General features: G+C 50.4%; 1 protein-coding gene across 1 annotated transcript in view; it reads right to left on the reverse strand.

Moving 5' to 3' along the window:
* The window catches only part of LOC141252947 (polymeric immunoglobulin receptor-like), a 186321-nt gene that overhangs the window by 132832 nt on the left and 31231 nt on the right, over positions 1 to 22258 (reverse strand). The window contains exon 2 of the mRNA XM_073670704.1: positions 14831 to 15166. Within this exon, the coding sequence (XP_073526805.1) occupies positions 14831 to 15166 (336 nt within the window). The remainder of the gene's footprint in view (positions 1 to 14830; positions 15167 to 22258) is intronic.

Consider the following 22258-nt stretch of genomic DNA (forward strand, 5'->3'; position numbering starts at 1 on the left):
CGCTTCGGCGGTTCCTGTCCGCTCAGTCTTGTCCACCGCACTTGCGGTTTTGCTCTGCTCAGCCCTGTCCACCGCCTCTGCGGTTTTGCTCTGCTCAGCCTTGTCTACCGCGTCTGCGGTTTCGCTCTGCTCAGCCTTGTCTACCGCGTCTGCGGTTTCGCTCTGCTCAGCCTTGTCTACTGCGTCTGCGGTTTCGCTCTGCTCAGCCTTGTCTACCACGTCTGCGGTTTCGCTCTGCTCAGCCTTGTCTACCGCGTCTGCGGTTTTGCTCTGCTCAGTCCTGTCCACCGCGTCTGCGGTTTTGCTCTGCTCAGCCTTGTCTACCGCGTCTGCGGTTTTGCTCTGCTCGGCCTTGTCCACCGCGTCTGTGGTTTCGCTCTGCTCAGCCTTGTCCACCGCGTCTGCGGTTTCGCTCTGCTCAGCCTTGTCTACTGGGTCTGCGGTTTCGCTCTGCTCAGCCTTGTCTACCGCGTCTGCGGTTTCGCTCCGCTCAGCCTTGTCTACCGCATCTGCAGTTTTGCTCTGCTCAGCCCTGTCCACCGCGTCTGCGGTTTTGCTCTGCTCAGCCTTGTCCACCACGTCTGCGGTTTTGCTCTGCTTGGCCTTGTCCACTGCGTCTGCAGTTTTGCTCTGCTCGGCCTTGTCTACCGCACCTGCTGTTTCGCTTTGCTCTGCTTGATTACCGCATCTGTGGCTCTGAACCAGTCTCCCAGTCTGTACTGGACCCTACCCAGCCTGCACTCTAGCCTGCCTGTTCCTGTATTCCCCGGTGTGGGTCAACAGCCGTGTCCGGGGTCTGACCTGGAGTGGCACCTGGTCCCTCTGCTCGGTTCCTCCCTGGTGCACTGGCGTCGTATGCCGTCGTGCGACCTTGGTCGGTTCGGGCAGATACTTAGTTACGCCCCTCCAGGCACTCTCCGGTTCATGGCACAGTGGAATCACTAATCTCGCACACGCCAGTCAGTCCAGGCGTGTGCATTACAGCATGCTCAGGCTATGGTTCCCGTTGAGCCCCACGGCTTTCGCTCTCTGAGACGTTTTCCAGAGAATATGTGCATCTAGAAGAAATTTATTATTTTTTTGTTTTTGCTACTAGCTGAGTTCCAGATGAATTACGCACCCGTCCAGATGGAGCTTTCTGCATCTGTTCCTGCGGATCCGCCACGGTACTATGGGGATCCAAGACAGAGTCGTGCATTTGTGAAGCAATGTATGCTACACTTCACGTTCTACCCTCTTTATTTTCCCACCGATCGGGTTAAGGTGGGATTCATGATGTCTTACCTAGCGGGTTATACCTTGAAATGGATCACCCCCCTATGGGACGCACAGGATCCTATCGTCCTGGACCTGCAGGCCTTCCTGGTGGCCTTTCTACTGGTCTTCGATGACCCTAACCCGGAAGCCCCTGCTGAAGCTTCACTTTCCAATATCCCGGAGCAGCCCCGATGGGTAATGTGTGTGGGTAGCGCACTAGTCCTCCTGCCCGAAGAGACCACTGCCCACCCAGAATCCATACAGGATGACTACGCTCTCCGGAATACTTCTCCCAACCTCAAGAGGCAGTCCAGACGTGCTAGGCGTAGAGGTAAGCCGTCACGCCAGGGTCTGTCCTCCCAAAGACCTCCTGACCCCAACCTTGAAGTCCCTGCTGAAGCTTCACTTCCCAGTATCCCGGAGCAGCCCCGACGGGTAATGTGCGTGGGTAGCGCACCAGTTCTCCTGCCCGAAGAGACTGCTGCCCACCCAGAATCCACACAGGAGGACTTCCTGCACCCGGTATCTGATACTTCACCCATTTTACTCGGTGAGCCTGACCAAGGGTACTCCGAAGCAGTGATTACCTCTGAGTCCGTGCACCTCTACAACCTGGCGGAGGACCCCCTGTTGCCTCCTGAATCCTCCCGGATACCACTTGATGACAAATGGAGAGAGACTTCCCTACACCTGGTACCTGATACCTCGCCCGCTTCATCCAGTGAGTCCGACCTAGTGTACTCCGAAGCAGAGGTTACCCCCGAGTCTCTACACCCCTCCGACCAGGCGGAGGACCTCCAGTTGTCTCCTGAACCCTTCGGGGTGTTACCTGGTAGCGAATAGACAGAGACTTTCCTATTCTCTGCACCTGATACCTCGCCCGCTTCGTCCAGTGAGTCCGACCTAGTGTACTCCGAAGCAGAGGTTACCCCCGAGTCTCTGCACTCTTCCGACCCGGCGGAGGACCTCCAGTTGTTTCCTGAATCCTCCGGGGTACCACCAGATAACAAAGGGACAGTGACTTTTCTACACCGTGTACCTGATACCTCGCCCATTTCATCCTGTGAGCTTGACAAGATGTATCCCGAAGCAGAGGTTACCCCCGAGTCTCTGCACCCCTCCAACCCAGCGGAGGACTTCCAGTTGTCTCCTGAACCCTCTGGGGTGCTACCTGATAATAAGTGGAGAGAGACTTCCTTGTGTGCTGTTCCTGGTACTCCACCCATTTCGTCTGTTGCAGAGGATGGCTGGATAGGAGGCAGCATCCTAGCTACCCAGATGAGACCAGTTTTGTCTCTTCCTGTGGACAGCAGAAGTAATCTCCTTGAAGAGAAGGATTGGCCCTCAAATTCCCTGCCAAAGATTCTGGCAGGCCTGAAGAAGAGGGGGCGTAAGGGGGGGGTGCTGTAACATACCTGGTGGCGTTCCTTGCATAGTGGTCCATCTCCCACTGTGCAAGAGCACGCACTTGATTTCCAGTCCAGACTGCCACTTTGGCTTCTTTCCATACTGTCTGCTTTGCTCTGCTCTGGCTGCTTAGGGCGATGCCCACTGAACTTCCTGTTTCTTGTAGCTGCTGCAGACACAGCCCATTGCTGTCTGTCACCTGGTATTTAAACCAGCTCCTCCTTGGAATCCATGCCTGAGCATCTTGTTCTGTCAGTTGGCTTCTTGTCACTCATGTGCCAGATCCTATGTTTTCTGCCTTGCGGTGTAAGTTCCCGTGTCTGAACTGTGTCCTGTCTGTGTACTCTAGCCAGCTGTCTGTCTGCCTTCCTGGAGGCCGTATTTCCAGGCCTGTCTGAACTGTCTCCTAGCTTCCTACCTGTTTTGTGTTTATGTCCGTTTGTTCCCTTTTTCTGCAGTGTCTGAACCAGCACTTGGCTTTACCTAGGCTCGTTCCTGCATTTTGTTGCAGTTACTGTTCTTGTCTGAACTGTCTCCTAGCTTCTTACCTGTTTTGTCTTTATGTCAGTTTTCTCCCTTTTTCTGTAGAGTCTGAACCTGCACCTAACTTCTACTCGTTGTCATTGTACTTCAGTTTGTGAGTTTCTGGTTCTGCCTTTCTTTTCCAGTCTGTTCCGTGTGAATAGAGCCCTGTCCCCTTTGCTTTATCTTTGTTTACTGCTTAGGCGATTTATCTCTGTCCTGTCTTACTTACCGCTTCGGCGGTTCCTGTCCGCTCAGTCTTGTCCACAGCACTTGCGGTTTTGCTCTGCTCAGCCCTGTCCACCGCGTCTGCGGTTTTGCTCTGCTCGGCCTTGTCCACCGCGTCTGCGGTTTTGCTCTGCTCAGCTTTGTCCACCGCGTCTGCAGTTTCGCTCTGCTCTGCCTTGTCAGCCGCGTCTGCAGTTTCGCTCTGCTCAGCCTTGTCTACCGCGTCTGTGGTTTCACTCTGCTCAGCCTTGTCTATCACGTCTGTGGTTTTGCTCTGCTCAGCCCTGTCCACTGCGTCTGCGGTTTTTCTCTGCTCAGCCTTGTCCACTGCGTCTGCGGTTTTGCTCTGCTCAGACTTGTCTACCGCATCTGCGGTTTCATTCTGCTCAGCGTTGTCTACTGCATTTGTGGTTTCGCTCTGCTCAGCCTTGTCTACCGCGTCTGCGGTTTCGCTCTGCTCAGCCTTGTCTACCACGGCTGCGGTTTCGCTCTGCTCAGCCTTGTCTACCGTGTCTGCGGTTTCGCTCTGCTCAGCCTTGTCTACCGCGTCTGCAGTTTTGCTCTGCTCAGCCCTGTCCACCGCGTCTGCGGTTTTGCTCTGCTCAGCCTTGTCCACCGCGTCTGCGGTTTTGCTCTGCTCGGCCTTGTCCACCGCGTCTGCGGTTTTGCTCTGCTCAGTCTTGTATACCGCATCTGCGGTTTTGCTCTGCTCAGCCTTGTCTACCGCGTCTGCGGTTTCGCTCTGCTCAGCCTTGTCTACCGCGTCTGCGGTTTTGCTCTGCTCGGCCTTGTCTACCGCGTCTGCTGTTTCGCTCTCATCGGCCTTGTATACAGCATCTGCGGTTTCGCTCTGGTCAGCCTTGTCTACCATGTCTGCGGTTTCGCTCTGCTCAGCCTTGTCTACCGCGTCTGCTGTTTTGCTCTGCTCAGCCCTGTCCACCACGTCTGCGGTTTCGCTCTGCTCAACCTTGTCCACCGCGTCTGCGGTTTTGCTCTGCCCGGCCTTGTCCACCGTGTCTGCGGTTTCGCTCTGCTCAGTCTTGTCTACCGCGTCTGCGGTTTCGCTCTGCTCAGCCTTGTCTACCGCGTCTGCGGTTTCGCTCTGCTCAGCCTTGTCTACCACGTCTGCGGTTTTGCTCTGCTCAGCCCTGTCCACCGCGTCTGCGGTTTTGCTCTGCTCAGCCTTGTCCACCGCGTCTGCAGTTTTGCTCTGCTCGGCCTTGTGCACCGCGTCTGCGGTTTCGCTCTGCTCAGCCTTGCCTACCGCGTCTGCGGTTTCGCTCTGCTCAGCCTTGTCTACCGCGTCTGCGGTTTCGCTCTGCTCAGCCTTGTCTACCGTGTCTGCGGTTTCGCTCTGCTCAGCCTTGTCTACTGGGTCTGCGGTTTTGCTCTGCTCAGCCCTGTCCACCGCGTCTGCAGTTTTGCTCTGCTCAGCGTTGTCCACCACGTCTGCGGTTTTGCTCTGCTCGACCTTGTCCATTGCGTCTGCGGTTTTGCTCTGCTCGGCCTTGTCTCCCACACCTGCTGTTTTGCTTTGCTCTGCTTGATTACCGCATCTGCGGCTCTGAACCTGTCTCCCAGTCTGTACTGCACCCTCCCCATCCTGCACTCTAGCCTGCCTGTTCCTGTATTCCCCGGTGTGGGTCAACAGCCGTGTCCGGGGTCTGACCTGGAGTGGCACCTGGTCCCTCTGCTCGGTTCCTCCCTGGTGCACTGACGTCTTATGCCGTTGTGCGACCTTGGTCGGATCGGGCAGATACTTATGTACGCCCCTCCAGGCACTCTCCGGTTCATGGCACAGTGGAATAACTAATCATGCACACGCCAGTCAGTCCGGGCGTGTGCATTACACATAACATTAGCCGTGCCTTCAACAACGCAATTACCGGTAAAGTCCACCTAACCACGGACACGTGGACAAGTGCTTGTGAGCAGGGATGGTACATCTCGCTGATGGCACACTGGGTTAACGTAGTGGAAGCCGGGACCCAGTCGGACCTTGGGACGGAACACGTGCTCCCGACATCGAGGATTGCGGGCCCTACGTCAATCAGGGCTGCCCCCACAGTCTACAGCTCCTGCACCTCAGCCTCCTCAGCCTCCTCCGCCTCTTCAGCCTCCATATCCGAAATGACCACATCAGTCACAAGCTGGAAGCACTGCAGCACTGCCTCAGCCAAGCGGCATCAGGCTGTGCTGAATCTAATATGCTTAGGTGACAAACTGCACAATACTGAAGAGTTGTGGACAGCTCTGAAAGAACGTACAGCCAGGCATGATCGTGTGTGACAAAGGCCGGAACCTGGTGGCGGCTCTGAGGCGAGGCGAGCTCACACACGTACCATGCCTGGCCCATGTGCTTAACCTCGTGGTTGAGCGGCTTCTCAAATCCTACCCGGAGCTGCCGGATCTGCTTGTTAAAGTACGCCGCCCGTGTGCCCATTTTAGAAAGTCACCTACAGCTTCCGCCGCCCTTGTAACATCCTCCAAAACGTTGAGAATTCCACCAAGATGGTGAGCGGCGATGACGTCATTATTTACGTCAACATCCCGCTTCTCTGTCTTCTGAAACACTCTCTGCTCACAATCAAAGAGGATGCATTGCAGGCAGAGCACAATGAGATGGAGCAAGGAACCATACAAGGTGATTACACACAGCCCAGCCTCATCTCATCCCAACGTGTATTGGGTGGCAATGAGGAAGAGGAGGAAGAACAGGAGCTAGTTTTATGCGCTATAGACGGTACTACCTGCACAACTGTCATACCGTCTGCTCAGCGTGGATGGCCAGAGGACAGAGAGGAGGAGGAGGAGAGCATGGTCAGTCATCCTCTTGGTGAGGACACGAAAGTCTTGCCTGTTAGCAGTCTGGTACGCATGGCTGAGTTTATGTTACGCTGCCTTTCCCATGACCCTCGCGTTATCAAAATTTTGGGTGACAGTCATTACTGGTTGATGACACTTCTAGACCCACGCTACAAGGAGAAATTTATATCTCTCATTCCTGAGGCAGACAGTACAAAAATGGGGCAGTACCAGAAGGCCCTTGTCACGGAACTATTAAAAAAATTCCCATCTGAAAACGCTGGTGGCAGAGGTCACAGTTCGTTGGACAACCAAGGAGTACAGGCGAGAGAGACACAAATGCAATTCAGCAGAGGCAGGGGAACACTGTCAAAGTTCTGGGACAGTTTTCTCAGACCCTTGCATTGCACAGGCCCTGAGGTGCGGGGTACTTTCACAAGGAGTGCAAAGTTTGAGAAGATGCTGAGGGAGTACCTTGCTGACCATACCAACGTCCTCCATGATTCCTCTGTGCCTTTTAATTATTGGGTATCCAAGCTGGATACATGGAATGAACTGGCTCTCTACGCCTTGGAGGTCCAGGGCTGCCCTGCCGCTAGCGTTTTATCAGAGTGGGTTTTTAGTGCCGCTGGTGGAATTATAACTGATAAGCGCATCAGCCTGTCAACTGAAAATGTTGACAGGCTGTCTCTTATAAAAATGAACAAGGGCTGGATTGGGCCAGACTTCTCAACACCACCGAATGATAGCAGCATAACATAAACTCAAATCCAGTGTCTTTTTTGGGAGGTGTATTCCCATGCACCTCTTCAAACCCACACATGGGTATACGCTTCCTGATTTTGGCTATTTGCTCTTGTCCTCCTCCTTCTCCTCATACTCATCTTCCACCACCATATCACCAGGGTGACCATGGTCCGTGATGAAACACCCACATCATTTTTTTAAAGGGTGTTTATGATGCTCTTAAACAAAATGTTTTTATACAGTATTTTCATGTATACCCCCCACGGGTAAATGTTTGTCAGCTCATACATTTAGTGCATGGGCATTACAAGTATATTTTTTTATGAGGCCCTCTAAGTCTCTTCAATGGGGCATTGGAGTGCCTCCCAATTTTTGGCAGCCCTTGCATTCACTGCATAGGCCAACACTATGGGAGACCCTCTGCTTTCTAATGGGAATTTGTCGTTACTGTTACTGTGGCCCTGCTCTATATGTCTTTAAATTCTTAGTGGGATTTTTCCTAAATTTTGGCAGCCGTTGGACTCACTGCATACCCTATAACTGTTTAGCAGACCCGCTCTTTTCTAATGGGAATATGTCGTTACTGTGGCCCAGCTCTATGTGTAATTTGTTAGTAGCTGTAATGCACACGCCTGAACTGACTGTGGTTCCACTGTGCCATGAACCGGAGAGTGCCTGGAGGGGCGTAACTAAGTATCTGCTCGATCCGACCAAGGTCGCACGATGGCATACGACGCCAGTGCACCAGGGAGGAACCGAGCAGAGGGACCAGGTTCTACTCCAGGTCAGACTCCGGACACGGCTGTTGACCTACACCGGGGAATACAGGAACAGGCAGGCTAGAGTGCAGGCTGGGTAGGGTCCAGTACAGACTGGGAGACGGGTTCAGAGCCGCAGATGTGGTAATCAAGTAGAGCAAAGCGAAACCGCAGACGCGGTCGACAAGGCCGAGCAGAGCAAAACCGCAGATGCATGGACAGGGCTGAGCAGAGCGAAACCGCAGACGCGGTAGACAAGGCTGAGCAGAGCGAAACCGCAGACGCGGTAAACAAGGCTGAGCAGAGCGAAACCGCAGACGCGGTAGACAAGGCTGAGCAGAGCGAAACCGCAGATGCGGTAGACAAGGCTGAGCAGAGCGAAACCGCAGACGCGGTAGACAAGGCTGAGCAGAGCGAAACCGCAGACGCGGTAGACAAGGCTGAGCAGAGCGAAACCGCAGACGCGGTAGACAAGGCTGAGCAGAGCGAAACCGCAGATGCGGTAAACAAGGCTAAGCAGAGCGAAACTGCAGACGCGGTAGACAAGGCTGAGCAGAGCTAAACCGCAGACGCGGTAGACAAGGCTGAGCAGAGCGAAACCGCAGACGCGGTAGACAAGGCTGAGCAGAGCGAAACCACAGACGCGGTAGACAAGGCTGAGCAGAGCAAAACCGCAGACGCGGTGGACAAGGCTAAGCAGGCAGGAACCGCCGAAGTGGTAAGTAAGACAGGACAGAGATAAATCGCCGAAGCGGTAAACAAAGACAGAGCAAAGGGGACAGGGCTCTGTTCACACGGAACAGACTGGAAAAGAAAGGCAGAACCAGATACACACAAGGTACTTGCAAAGAAGTAGCGAAAGGACTCCAACTCACAAACGGAAGTACAATGACAACGAATAGAAGTTAGGTGCAGGTTCAGACTCTACAGAAAAAGGGAACAAACGGACATAAAGACAAAGCAGGTAAGAAGCTAGGAGACAGTTCAGACAAGAACAGTAACTGCAACAAAATGCAGGAACGAGCCTAGGTAAAGCCAAGTGCTGGTTCAGACACTGAAGAAAAAGGGAGCAAACAGACATAAAGACAAAACAGATAAGAAACTAGGAGACAGTTCAGACAAGAACAGTTACTGCAACAAAATGCAGGAACGAGCCTAGGTAAAGCCAAGTGCTCGTTCAGACACTGCAGAAAAAGGGAACAAACGGACATAAAGATAAAACAGGTATGAAGCTAGGAGACAGTTCAGACAGGAACTGTACTGCAACAAATACAGGAGCGAGTCTGGGTATGCGGCCCCCAGAGGGCGAGACGAACAGGCTAGGAGCGTGTTCAGACAGGCCTGGAAATACAGCCTCCAGGAAGGCAGAGAGACAGCTGGCTAGAGTGCAAAGACAGGACACAGTTCAGACATGGGAACTGATACCGTAAAGCAGGAAACATAGACAGGACCTGGCATGTCAGCGACCAGAAGCCAACTGACAGAACAAGATGCTCAGGCAAGGATTCCAAGAAGCAGCTGGGTTAAATACCAGGTGACAGACAGCAATAGGCTGAGGACGCATTAGGGGTGTGTCTGCAGCAGCTACAAGAATCAGGAAGTTCGGCGGGCATCGCCCTAAACAGCAAGAGCAAAGCAAAGCAGACAACATGGAAAGAAGCCAGAGTGGCAGTCTGGACTGGAGATCAAATGCGCACTCTTGCACAGTGGGAAATGGACCACTATGCAAGGACGCCGCCAGGTATGTTACAGTAGCGTTTTTCCTAAATTTTGTCAGCCGTTGGACTCACTGCATACCCTATACCTGTATAGCAGACCCCCTCCTTTCTAATAGAAAAATGCCGCTACTGTTGCCCTGCTGTTGCTATGTGTCTTTAAATTCTTAGTGGGGTTTTTCCTACAATCGGTCAGCCGTTGGACTTACTGCATACCCTACAACTGTATAGCAGACCCTCCCCTTTCTAATGGGACCATGTCGTACTTGTTACTGTGGCCCTGCTCTATGTGTCTTTATATTCTTAGTGGGGTTTTTCCTAAAATTGGTCAGCCGTTGGATTCACTGCATACCCTATAACTGTATAGCAGACTCTCGCCTTTCTAATTGGAATTTGTCGTTACTGTGGCCCTGCTCTACGTGTCTTTAAATTCTTAGTGGGGTTTTTCCTAAAATTGGTCAGCCATTGGACTCACTGCATACCCTATAACTGTATAGCAGACTCTCTCCTTTCTAATGGGAATTTGTCGTTACTGCGGCCCTGCTCTATGTGTCTCTAAATTCTTAGTGGAGTTTTTCCTAAATTTGATCAGGCGTTGGACTCACAACATACCCTATAACTGTATAGCAAACCCTCTCCATTGTAATGGGAACATGTCGGACTTGTTACTGTGGCCCTGCTCTATGTGTCTTTAAATTCTTAGTGGGGTTTTTCCTAAAATTGGTCTGCCATTGGACTCACTGCATACCCTATAACTGTATAGCAGACCCTCTCCTTTCTAATGGGAACATGTCGGACTTGTTACTCTGGCCCTGCTCTATGTGTCTTTAAATTCTTAGTGGGGTTTTTCCTAAAATTAGTCAGACGTTGGACTCACTGCATACCCTATAACTGTATAGCAGACTCTCTCCTCTCTAATGGGAATTTGTCGTTACTATGTCCCTGCTCTATGTGTCTTTAAATCCTTAGTGGGGTTTTTCCTAAAATTGGTCAGCCGTTGGACTCACTACATACCCTATAACTGGATAGCAGACTCTCTCCTTTCTAATGGGAATTTGCCTTTACTGTGGCCCTGCTCTATGTGTCTTTAAATTCTTAGTAGGGTTTTTCCCAAATTTTGGCAGCCCTTGCAGTCACAGCATGGGTTTTACCACTATAGGAGACCAGCTCCTTTATAATGGGAACATTTTTTTTACTGAGACCCTCCTCTATGTCTCTTCAAAGGGGTATTGGGTTACGTCCAAATTTTTGGCAGGGTAGACTGCTGGCCTTTTAAGAATAGTAAGGGCCGTCTGATGGCCCTATAAAAAAAGGCTTTATGACTTTCAGAGTCCCTCCATCTTAAATAAAACAGGATGTGTCTGATGATGTGTCACACATAACATTGCCAGATAAGGTTGTGAAATGTTAAACTGACATTTCCCGGTGAATGCATTTGTTTTAAAAAATAATGTAAAAAAAAACAAAGCAATATGATCTTTCTTTAGTATAAAAAACAACGTCACCAATTTAACCTCAATGTAATCACATTGTTCAGCTCCTGCACCTCCTCCTCCATCTCCGAAATGACCACATCAGTCACAAGTTGACAGCACTGCAGCACTGCCTTGGCCAAGCGGCAACAGGCTGTGCTGAAGATACCATGCTTAATGCTTAGGTGACAAACCGCCCAGCGCTGCAGAGTGGTTGAAAGCTGTAACACAGGAGCCTGATCTATGGCTCTCACCACTGAACATACAGCCAGGCATGGTCGTGTGTGACAATGGGCGGAACCTGGTGACGGAGAAATGACAGCCGGAGTAGATACGGTTTCCCTCTATGCCAGTCCTTTCACCGAGCTAAAGAATATGGCTGTGGTGAAATACAACTCCCACTGAGAAGCTGTTTCAGATTGAAAAACATTGGGCCCACCAGAGGATTTGATTCTGAGGGCTCACCTTTCTCCCCCGCTAAAGAGCCCCATAGCAGCTGCAAAATTAGTGCTATCATGAACTCTCCTGAGGTAGAAGCCAAGGCACACCAGAGGATTCTCTGTTGGGACCATCCAACCCTGCCGAGAAGCAGTCCTGGCTCAGAAAAGTGTGGGGGAAGGTTCCCGGACACTCTATGGCTGTTTTTTTAATGTGGATTGGATGTGCTTATGCATGTTATTTCGCAAACCGCCTTGCAGATCAGGCCGTTGCCCAACTCTGTAGTCATGAAATTAAATGCCCAAAGAAAGATGTGTGTGTGGCAAAGCACCACCGACAAGTGTGAGTTGATGTTGGACGGGGTGCCATTGCTTCTGCAACAAGCTGCATTAGAGGACTTCCTGGGAGAAATGACACCCAGAGTAGATAGGGTTTCCCTCTATGCCAGTCCTTTCACCAAGCTAAATACAACTCAGAAAAAATAGCTGTGGACTGGCTCCGTACCGTCCCTGGCCACATTCACCTGTCCACGTGTTTGTGGTTAGGCGGTCCTTCCCAGTAAGTGCACTGGGGAGGGCACGGGTAATGTTGTGGGACCCGTGCTTGTGGAAGGCGGAGACGATACTGGGAGAAATAGTGGTGGCTGGGGACCGAGTATGGACACCAGGCCGCCGCCGGCATGAGGTTATGAAAAGCTTCCGCCTCCACAAGCCTAAAAGGCCACATTTCAAGTGAAAGCAGCTTTAGAGGACTTCCTGGGAGAAATGACAGCTGGGTAGATATGGTTTCCCAAGTCCTTTCCCCAAGCTAAAGAATATGGCTGTGGTGAAATACAACTCAGCAAAAAAAGCTGTGGACTGGCCCCGTACCATCCCTGGCCACATTCACCTGTCCACATGTTTGTGGTTAGGCGGTCCTTCCCAGTAAGTGCACTGGGGAGGGCACGGGTAATGTTGTGGGACCCGTGCTTGTGGAAGGCGGAGACGATACCGGGAAAAATAGTGGCGGCAGGGGACCGAGTATGGATACCCGGTCGCCGCCGCCATAACATTGTGGACAGCTTCTAGCTCCATGAGCCTAAAAGGCCACATTTCAAGTGCAAGCAGCTGCCCAGAAATCTGTCCGTTTAGTATTGCGGCCTGTGAGTGGGTGGGTGGGTGGCTGACTGCATACTTGCGCTTGCATTCCAAGTAACAGAAAACTAAGCAGATGGTGGTCTCTATCATCATCATGGCCTCACCTCGGCACTACGAACTCTCCTGAAGGAGAAGCCAGGGCCCACCAGAGGAGTCTCCGGTTTTCTGGTGGGTCCTTCCATCCCTGCCGAGAAGCAGACCTGGCTAAGAAAAGTGTAGGGGAAGGTTCCCGGACGCTATGACTGATTTTTTAATGTGGATCGGACGTGCTTATGCATGTTATTTCTCAAACCGCATTGCAGATGAGGCCATTGCCCAACTCTGTAGTCATGAAATTAAATGTGCAAAGAAAAATGTGTGTGTGTCAAAGCACCACCGACAAGTGCGAGTTGATGTTGGATGGGCTGCCATTGCTTCTGCAACAAGCTGCATTAGAGGACTTCCTGGGAAAAATGACACCCAGAGTAGATACGGTTTCCCTCTATGCCAGTCCTTTCACCAAGCTAAATATAACTCAGCAAAAAAAGCTGTGGACTGGCTCCATACCGTCCCTGGCCACATTCACCTGTCCACGCGTTTGTGGTTAGGCGGTCCTTCCCAGTAAGTGCACTGGGGAGGGCACGGGTAATGTTGTGGGACCCGTGCTTGTGGAAGGCGGAGACGATACTGGAAAAAATAGTGGCGGCTGGGGACCGAGTATGGATACCCGGTCTCCGCCACCATAAGATTGTGGACAGCTTCCGTCTCCACGAGCCTAAAAGGCCACATTTCAAGTGCAAACAGCTGTCAAAAATTTGGCAGTATAGTACTGCAGCCTGTGGGAGGGTGGGTGGCTGGCTGCATACTTGCGCTTGCATTCCAAGGAATGGGGTAGAGACAACTGAACGCTGCACTGAGACAAGGACGTGGACGGTGATTGTTGCAAGTCTGCAATGACAGGTGCATGGCGGGAGGCATCTTTGCATGCGCCAAGGATCACTTATGATGTGCACACTTTTAGCCAGTGACCTGGGAGTCAGAAATGCTTCCAGAGGTCTTCCCCATGCAGTTCCCTTATCTTTTCAGCACTGTATGCATGTGTCTGATGATGTGTCACACACCACATGGCCAGATAACGTTGTAAAATGTTAAAATGACATTTCCTGGTGAATGCATTTGTCTTGGTTGAAAGCAATGCAAAAGTGCAAAAACGCATTAAAAACGCTATGTGTGAACATAGCGCAAGGTGTGGAGGAGCATTTTTGTTTTTGTATATTTATTTTGCCTTACATACAAGTCATTACCCTGGAAAGGATGTTCCTTATCATATTTCCCAGGAAAATCCATTTTGGTTTCGTTTTTGTATGTTTTCTTGTGAGTCCATAAAAGTGGCTTAATACCTCTGACAACATTGTTGACAGCAGTGACCTGGGAGTCAGAAATGCTTCCAGGGGTCTTCCCTATGCTGTTCCCATGTCATTTGAGCACTGTTCCCATCGATTTGGGCAATTTTTAGGCCCTCTGTCTGCAGACCGCCGGGGGTAGCTGCCGGAAAAATGCTCAAGTTTCCCATAGACTTACACGGGGCTCGTTACTCGGTCCGAGCACTTGAGCATTCCAATTTGCTTGACCCAAACAACGAGTATCCGAGCATTTTAGTACTCGTCCATCCTTAATACCTAGCTTGATACATGAATGATTTAGCCATAACATTGGCGGTGTGAAGGTATATCTTATAATTAGAGTTGAGAACAAAAAGATTTGCAAGACCCTGGTTCAGTAGCCATGTCAGTAGTTCAAGGCCATCAAAGCCCACAAAACCTTCTACTACCTGTCAGTATGACTGGCACCTATTTTTATTAGTAGGCCAGAAGCAATGTCATGCATGCCTTGCACTCCGCCACAACGATAATGTAGTGCCGGGCCTAATAATCAGAAGAGGCGCTGGAGGTGGCAGCAGTTTGGAGGAGGTTTGCAGGTGACCAAAGAGTACTAAGCGACAAGGCTTCTACAAATATTTTTTCTCAACTCTATTCACAATCTAAAGGTAAAATGGCTTATCACATAATCCAATGGTAGGCTGAATAGACTACTATGAAATTTTCATAGATAAAATAAAACATCAAAAACAAAAAGACATAGATTGTTAAAGAGCCACAGTAAAATAGAGCTTCCAGGATAAAAATAATTATACTATGAACATCAATTGGCTGCGTCTGGTATAGCAAGTCATCACTATTCATTCTGATGAGGATGAGCTCTAATACCAGACACAATCCGAGGACAATCCCTTTAAATAAAATAATTACACTGTAGATAAGTTATGTTATATGACACATTATAGACAAACTCACAGTAGAACTTACCATCAATGATGTGAAGATTTACCAGTATCATAGGATTTCCATATTGTTTTTTAATTCCACACCAATACGTTCCACCATCTTCTAAGACAACATTTCTCATAGTTATGGCAAGTTTTCCATATCTATTATCGCTAATGCTCATTCGTTTGTCATGACAGTTTTGTACAGACCCTTTGCTTTCACATACAATTTCACAGTTATTCTTCCACTCACCACGGCACCAAAATTTATCATACAGTGCAAATCTGGTGTGGTCATAGTTACACATAATAGTAATGTCTTCTCCAGCTTTTCCAGTTATTGTTCTCTCTGTGCTGAGGTCCTTTGCCATCCGCCCTAAGTAGGATTATAATACTGTATATCACTCACATGTTTGTATGTCATAAGTACATTGGAAGATTACATCAATTCTGCCTGGTACTACTTAAAGGAGTCACCCAATGAAAACAAGTTATCACCTATAACTTGTTGATTGTTGGGAATTTAACTGCTTGGACCTGCATCAATCAGAAATAAACGGAAATTGTATTCCTGTTAGAATGGAGCAGCAAAGTACATGCTCGCCAGCTGATCCATTAATTCCCTATGTGGCTGCAGAGCGCTGCTCTTGGCTTTTTCTGAAAGAACCATAGGGAATGAATGGAGTGGTGGTCACCATTTTGCAAAGGGGAAAAAAGTTCTTTGTTGGGGATAAAAATTCCCTGTTCTGCCAAACATTGCTTGTCCTAGCAGTTGGACATCCACCGATCGGCAAGGTATCATCGGTCCTGGGGATAGGTTATAAATTGTTTTCACTGGACAACCACTTTGAAGAGGGCTTATTACAAGAGGATCATCAATCAAATTGATAAATATTTCCCACATAAATGAATTCTTTAACTACAACTAGTAAAAACATTTCAAAAAATGTTGTAAAGTCGCAGATGAGCATTTGTCCAAGCTGCCCCTGTCATGCCAATATTTAGAGAAATTATTGTGGAGGCTATTTTTCTTTAAAAAACCTGATGATCCCCTGGTAATAGGTATTTTTACAGCAATATTCTCATTTCTATATTGTGGCCCTTTACTTGAATTGCTTATATTATGTACTTTGAGAGTTCCCTTTAACTTGCTTTCTGAAATTCACTGGTTCTGGTCATCTACTGTTCAGGGAACTAAAACTTTGACTTCAATAGAGTGTCAACGTACAGGAGAAATCAGTAAACCTGCAGCAGCATCACTGCCACTCCTAGATTTTGAGAAATAGTGGCATTCCTAGCATTCGCACCATTCAGTAAAGAGTGAAAAAGAGTGCAACTATAGTTGGGTGCATTTGTTGCAGTCACACTCAAGCCAAAAGGTTCCATTGACCCATATGAGGGGATAATTTTGGATGAAATGTGTTGAGAGCTGGAAGCAGTAGCAAGAATTATGACGTGAGACGCGGTTCACATGCGCTGACTAATCAGTGCCATTTAATGTTGAGAAAGACAGTCTATTCCATCTCCCCTTGAGAAAGCAGTATGTGAAACATGCGTCGTTGTTGTGTAGCGCCCCGAGGGTTCGGTTGCTACAGGGGTATTGCACCTCAATCAGAGGTGTGATATTCCACTCCCAGGTAAGGATGGAGTGTGGACCAGGGCTCAGATAGCTGCATACACCACACACACCCCATTTCCGGGGGACAGCTCGACGGTGCTCCCATTGATATGCCCCTGGCTGGAGTGGGGAGGGGGGAGGAAAACCTAGTGATGTGGGAGCAGATAGGGGCTGGTTTCTGGGCATAGGAAGGAGCTCATTGGTCGCAGGTCACCTGGGCTCAGACACAGAGGAGGAAGTATATAAGGTGGGCACCATCTTAGTTCTGGGAGGAGAAGAGAGGAGAGAAGTTCAGTCTGTGAGGAGGAAGTGAGAGTGGAGGAGGAGGGGAGCAGAGGCTCCGCTGGAGTTCTGCTCCAGAGCCAGGCCTAGGACACGGGCCGGGCGAGAAGGAGAGAAAGGAAAGGAACAGGACAGAAACAGAAAGGAACCGAAGAGAAAGGCCCAGGAACACGAAGGAAGAAGGGACCCTAAGGACCCAGGAGATTACGGGTGATGGGTCAGGCAAGGAAAGGGTACCGGATCCCAAGTTGGTGGAGGCAAATAATCCTCAGCCAAGAACCGGAGGTCGTGATCATATATTGGTGCGACCCCTCGCTAAACCTGCTAGGAAGGCACCATATAGGATAGCGAGAAACAGGGCCCACATTTGCCCGCATAAATCCGCGGCATCTGGACAGAAGTTTGGTCACTGGTGGGGCACGAGCCAGAGAAAGGACAGAAGGGGGTCCTGTACCATGCTTCTGAATTGCCTAGGAGTTGACCGAGCCCCTCACCTGGTGGACGCAGCACGGCTTGGGCAGTCACTACCTGTACAGAAGTGGCTTGGAGTATACGAACTGTGAGTAAAGGACCCTGGACTGCAACATATAGTCTTTGAGTTTCTTACTTCGCCAGCACTAACGGTATTGGGACTCCCTGCACCATCACCCCCACCATCTATCCCTCGCAGCCCTGAGGCTACACTCCTCCCGTGGGGAGTCGTACTATTCCCTGCTGCACCCACAACACCAGCCTCCGAGGTCTGCACTGCAGCGGTGGTTAGCCCTGACCGCAATCCACGGGTGGCGTAGTCGGACACTGCAAAACATAGTAGACTACCACTGGTCTGACCACCCTGAGCCATGGACCGGGTTGCCACTACTACCCCCATCATCACACTGAAGCCCGGTTCCGAGTGCCCCACGGCCCAGGGGGCGAGTCAGCTTTGGCGTAGTCGGCAGGATTGTGACCAACCCATCACAAACGCGAATTGCGTGCCTGAAAAAGACTGTATACGAACCTTAAAAAGAGATTTCCCGCCATTCGGGGCCATTTCCCGCCATCCGGAGCCGTTTCCCGCCATCTTCAGCCGTTTTCCCGCCATCGGACGTCATCTTTGGGACGTCGCGCGGGAAGAAGAGGGGTGTGGACGTCAAAAACCTGCGAAATCCGAAGCCCCACCTCACGCGCTGACGCCGCACAAGGTCCTGGAAGGAGCCCAGCGAGCGCTGACGTCAGCAGCGCGCGAGGCGCCAGGTCCTCAACGCAGACCATCGCCAGCGGAGCCGCGGCCTACAGAAGAGGATCGCCGGAAGGTAGGCCACGGTTAACCAGGGGGGAGGAAGACATCAGGAATGGAGGGCAAGATGGCGGACCGGCAGCAGACTAAGCTGCCCAGCATCGGCGGTGCCCCAGCCATCGTGGATCCCGACCAGCACCAGGAGAAGACGCGTGATGCAGGAGCGGTCGCGGGAGCAGGTAAGAGGAGTCTCCCTGTCCCGGACGCTGCCAGCATCAGCCTGCTCCAAGGCGCCCCCTGGTGGAGACGCCGATCCTGGGCGTCAAGGCCTGATCTCCCCAGGCGCCTCCCAACCGCGTGCGCCCCTGGTCCCGAAGCCACCACCCCTTGGGACTGACCTGTACAGCCAGCTCGCCGAACTTGGTTATCCAGAGGACCCGGACGGGTCTGGAGAGTATGGTGAGGAGGAAGAAGGTGCGAAGGGAGGACACCGCTACTAGTGAGCGGCAGCGTGTACGTGTACATAGTTGCCCGACAGGGTAAAAGGAACTGTTTGTCTGATACAAAGTTTATCCCGATTGAACTTTTACCTGGCTGAGGACTGAGAGCAGCCATCCCTCTTCCCCACCTGGCTGAGGACTGAGAGCAGCCAATCCCCCAAGTATTGAATTTGAAAGTTTGCACCGTGCAGGATGGTCTGGGCAATTGACCCCCACAGAGACTGTGACCAGTTCAAGAAAAGACTGCGCCATTGAATTACTGCTGATAATGTTTATTGTCTTTGATAGCTAGTGTCAGTAACGTTAAAAAGAGAAAAGTGCCTCCCATAAAGGGATGGATTAATTGGTTATAATTAGTGTTGAGCATTCCGATACTGAAATATCGGGTATCGGCCGATATTCGCGGTATCGGAATTCTGATACTTAATTCCGATACTTTTGCAATATCATATACCGGAATCGGAAGTTCCCATAATGCAATGAGCCAGTTTCATTTTATTCAGCCAATGAGGATCCTAAGAAGTGTGGGCACATCCTGTTAGGCATGTAGGCATCTTAACTAATGGCATGGCTGTGATTGGCTGCTGAAATGATGTCATGATGCACTATAAAAGCCGCCGCCGCCATTTTGAGCTCACTCTGCTGTGAATTCAGTTAGGGATAGGACGCTGTTGTTCTGAGGGACAGTTTTAGCTACCTATTTGGTCTATTCTGCTTTACCCAAGCTACTTTATAAATCGCTGTGCCTTGCAGCGCTAGTGCACAGTTCTCTGTGCTGTTCACCGCTGTCTGCAAGATCTGTGTGTGTGAGTGCAGCTCACCCTGTAGTGTGTGCTTCATCCACGTCTGGTTGTAGTGCACTCAGTGTGTGTCACTGCCTCATACATTGTCCTTTTTTGCCAATTCATAATTTTTCCTGATATCTCCTATTAGTGTGGTGGTTCCATCCGTATTCAGCTAAATTGGTTCCAAACACACTATATAGGAGTAGATAGAGAAATTTTTTTTGTCTTGCAGCGCTAGTGCACAGTGCTCTACATCTGCACTGTTCACCGCTGTCTGCAAGGTCTGTGTGTGTGAGTGAAGCTCACCCGGTAGTGTGTGATTCAGCTACGTCTGGTTGTAGTGCACTCAGTGTGTGTCACTGCCTCATACATTGTCCTTTTTTGCCAATTCATAATTTTTCCTGATTTCTCCTATTAGTGTGGTGGTTCCATCCGTATTCAGCTAAATTGGTTCCAAACACACTATATAGGAGTAGTTAGAGGAGCCTTTCTGCAGCATTGTGCCCTGCAGCCCCAGCCAGATTAGTATTAGCCTATTTTTTGTAGCCTCATCTATTGCATTGTAGGTTACCTTCCTACATTGTAATAGCTACAAAAAGTTTGTGATACTATCGGTATTACATCTTTGGGCACATCCAGTGTCTTTTTGTGACAAAAAAAACCTAAATAAAGTTCACCAAACACTCCACTTTACAGTTGTGTAGGCCACATTAGCTCATATTAAAGTCTAGTCCACACTTTATAAAATTAGTGTTTCTTATACCTGTTAGCAGCTGTTCAGGAATAAGTACACTAAGCCCTTAGTACTTTTCTGCCTATCTTTATCAGTCTACCAAGATGAAGAAGGCAGGGAGTAAGGCATGTGGTCGTGGTCGTGGTTGTGAGCGTGGAGTTTCTGCAGGAGAGTACGTGAGGATTCTGTGCCTGAAGGGAGAGGACGTGGGGATTCTGCGCCTGCTGCGGGCACCAGTGACTCAGCATCCCCCAGCTTTACCAGGGAACAGTCCTTTATGCGCAGCTTTGCAGGAGCTAGCCGTACCCCACTGCTGCGGGAGGACCAAATTGAAGCCGTTGTCGGATGGATGGCAGCTAACGCATCGACTTCAATTAGTTCCAGATCCTCTCAGGTCCTGAGCACTGAAGAGCACCCATCTGTCTCTTCACCACCTGCCAAATTGCCCAGGCAGTCAGAGAGCCCTGGAAAGGAGCCTTCTCTACTTCTGTTCTCTGAATCTCTTGGCTTGGAAAGAGGGGGCCAGCCAAGCAGAATTTGAGAATTTGAAGAAGAGGTAGTATGCAGTGATGCACAACCGTTTTGTCTCTCTGAATCTGAAGAGGCGGGTGGGCCAGTGCCTATGGTCAGCAGCACACCTCAGTATGCATCTGATGATGAGACTCAGGTGCCACTTTCTGGTGCGTACTGTGCTGTCGAGACTACCCAGGAGAAGCAGTTGTTTGAAGAGGGTGGTGTAGATGATGAGGTCCTTGACCCATCATGGCGTGAGGGACAGGAAGGTGGTGGGAGCAGCTCTGAGGAAGAGATTCCCCGAACATCCCAAAAAGGAGGGAGAGGGAGGGGGCAGACTTGGTTGCCTGTAGCCTCCACTTCGGCACCCATTAGGAGCATGGCTCTTCCAAAATCCAAAGCGGGCGCTCCAATGACTTGCAGTGCCTGGTCTTTTTTTGACACAGTTGCAGATGACATTTGCTTTGTCAAATGCAAGCTGTGTAATCAGAAGGTGAAAAGAGGGAAAAGTGTCAGCAACCTCAATACCACAAATATGTGGAAACATGTGCAGACCAAGCACGTGGTGGAGTAACAAAAACACACTGAATACATAGGCCAACCTACAGCGCCACCTACCACCTCTTCAGCTCGTGTTGTAGCCTCTTCCTCCAGCTCACACACAGCTGGTTCGGCTTCCTCACAGGATTGCCATGGAAGAATCTCTGGCACTGTTGTACAGAGACACAGTGTAATTCCACCCACAGCACCACTTTCCCAGTCATCCTCACACTCCCAGGCCAGTCTACAGCCATCGTTAGCACAGGCAAGGGAGAAAAGGCGCCCATACTCGGCAAACCACCCCCGAGCACAGGCTCTGAATGCTGGCATTGCTAAACTACTGGCCCTTGAAATGCTATCATTCAGGCTGGTGGAGACTGACACCTTCCGTAACTTTATGGCATTGGCAGTCCCACAATACAATGTGCCCAGCCGCTTTTATTTCAGCAGGCAAGCCGTCCCTGCCCTGCAACATCATGTGGAGGGAAAAATTAAACAAGCGCTACAAAATGCCGTCAGTAGCAAGGTCCACCTGACCACCGATGCGTGGACCAGTAAGCATGGACAGGGACGATACCTTTCCCTCACTGCCCATTGAGTAAATGTTGTGGAGCCGGGTACAGATCTTGAGAGTGGCGCTGTACGTGTTCTGCCAACTCCAAGGATTGCAGGAATCCAGTCTGTACACATTGACTCCTCCTCATACTCCAGTTCCTCTGAATCAGCGCTGAAGGAGCCGTCACGGTCTACCTCCACATCGACCCGTGAACGGTTACCTGTTATGATGACCGATATGAGCACAGCCGTGGCCAAACATCAACAGGCCGTATTAAAATTAATTTCTTTGGGGAATCGAAGCCACACAGCGCAGGAGCTCTGGAATGCCATCAAGCAGCAGAGCGACGTGTGGTTTGTGCCAGCGAATCTCCAGCCAGGCATGGTAGTGTGTGACAATGGCCGAAATCTGGTGGCAGCTCTGGGCCTAGGCAACCTCACTCACATCCCATGTCTGGCACATGTGCTCAACTTGGTCGTGCAGAGTTTTTTGAGGGACTATCCGGATCTTGATGCACTGCTTCACAAGGTTCGCATAGAGTGCGCTCACTTGCGGCGTTCCAGCAACGCAAGATCACGCATTGCAGCTCTGCAGCGCCGATTACGTCTTCCGGAACATCGCATCATATGTGACCTACCCACCAGGTGGAATTCAACGTTACATATGTTGGAGAGGTTGTGTGAGCAGCAAGCAGCAGTAATGGAGTACCAGCTGCAGCAGGC

This window comes from Phyllobates terribilis, unplaced genomic scaffold (assembly GCF_046119375.1).
Source record: "Phyllobates terribilis strain yellow unplaced genomic scaffold, ASM4611937v1 Scaffold_2__4_contigs__length_985480577, whole genome shotgun sequence".
Classification (NCBI taxonomy): Eukaryota; Metazoa; Chordata; class Amphibia; order Anura; family Dendrobatidae; genus Phyllobates; species Phyllobates terribilis.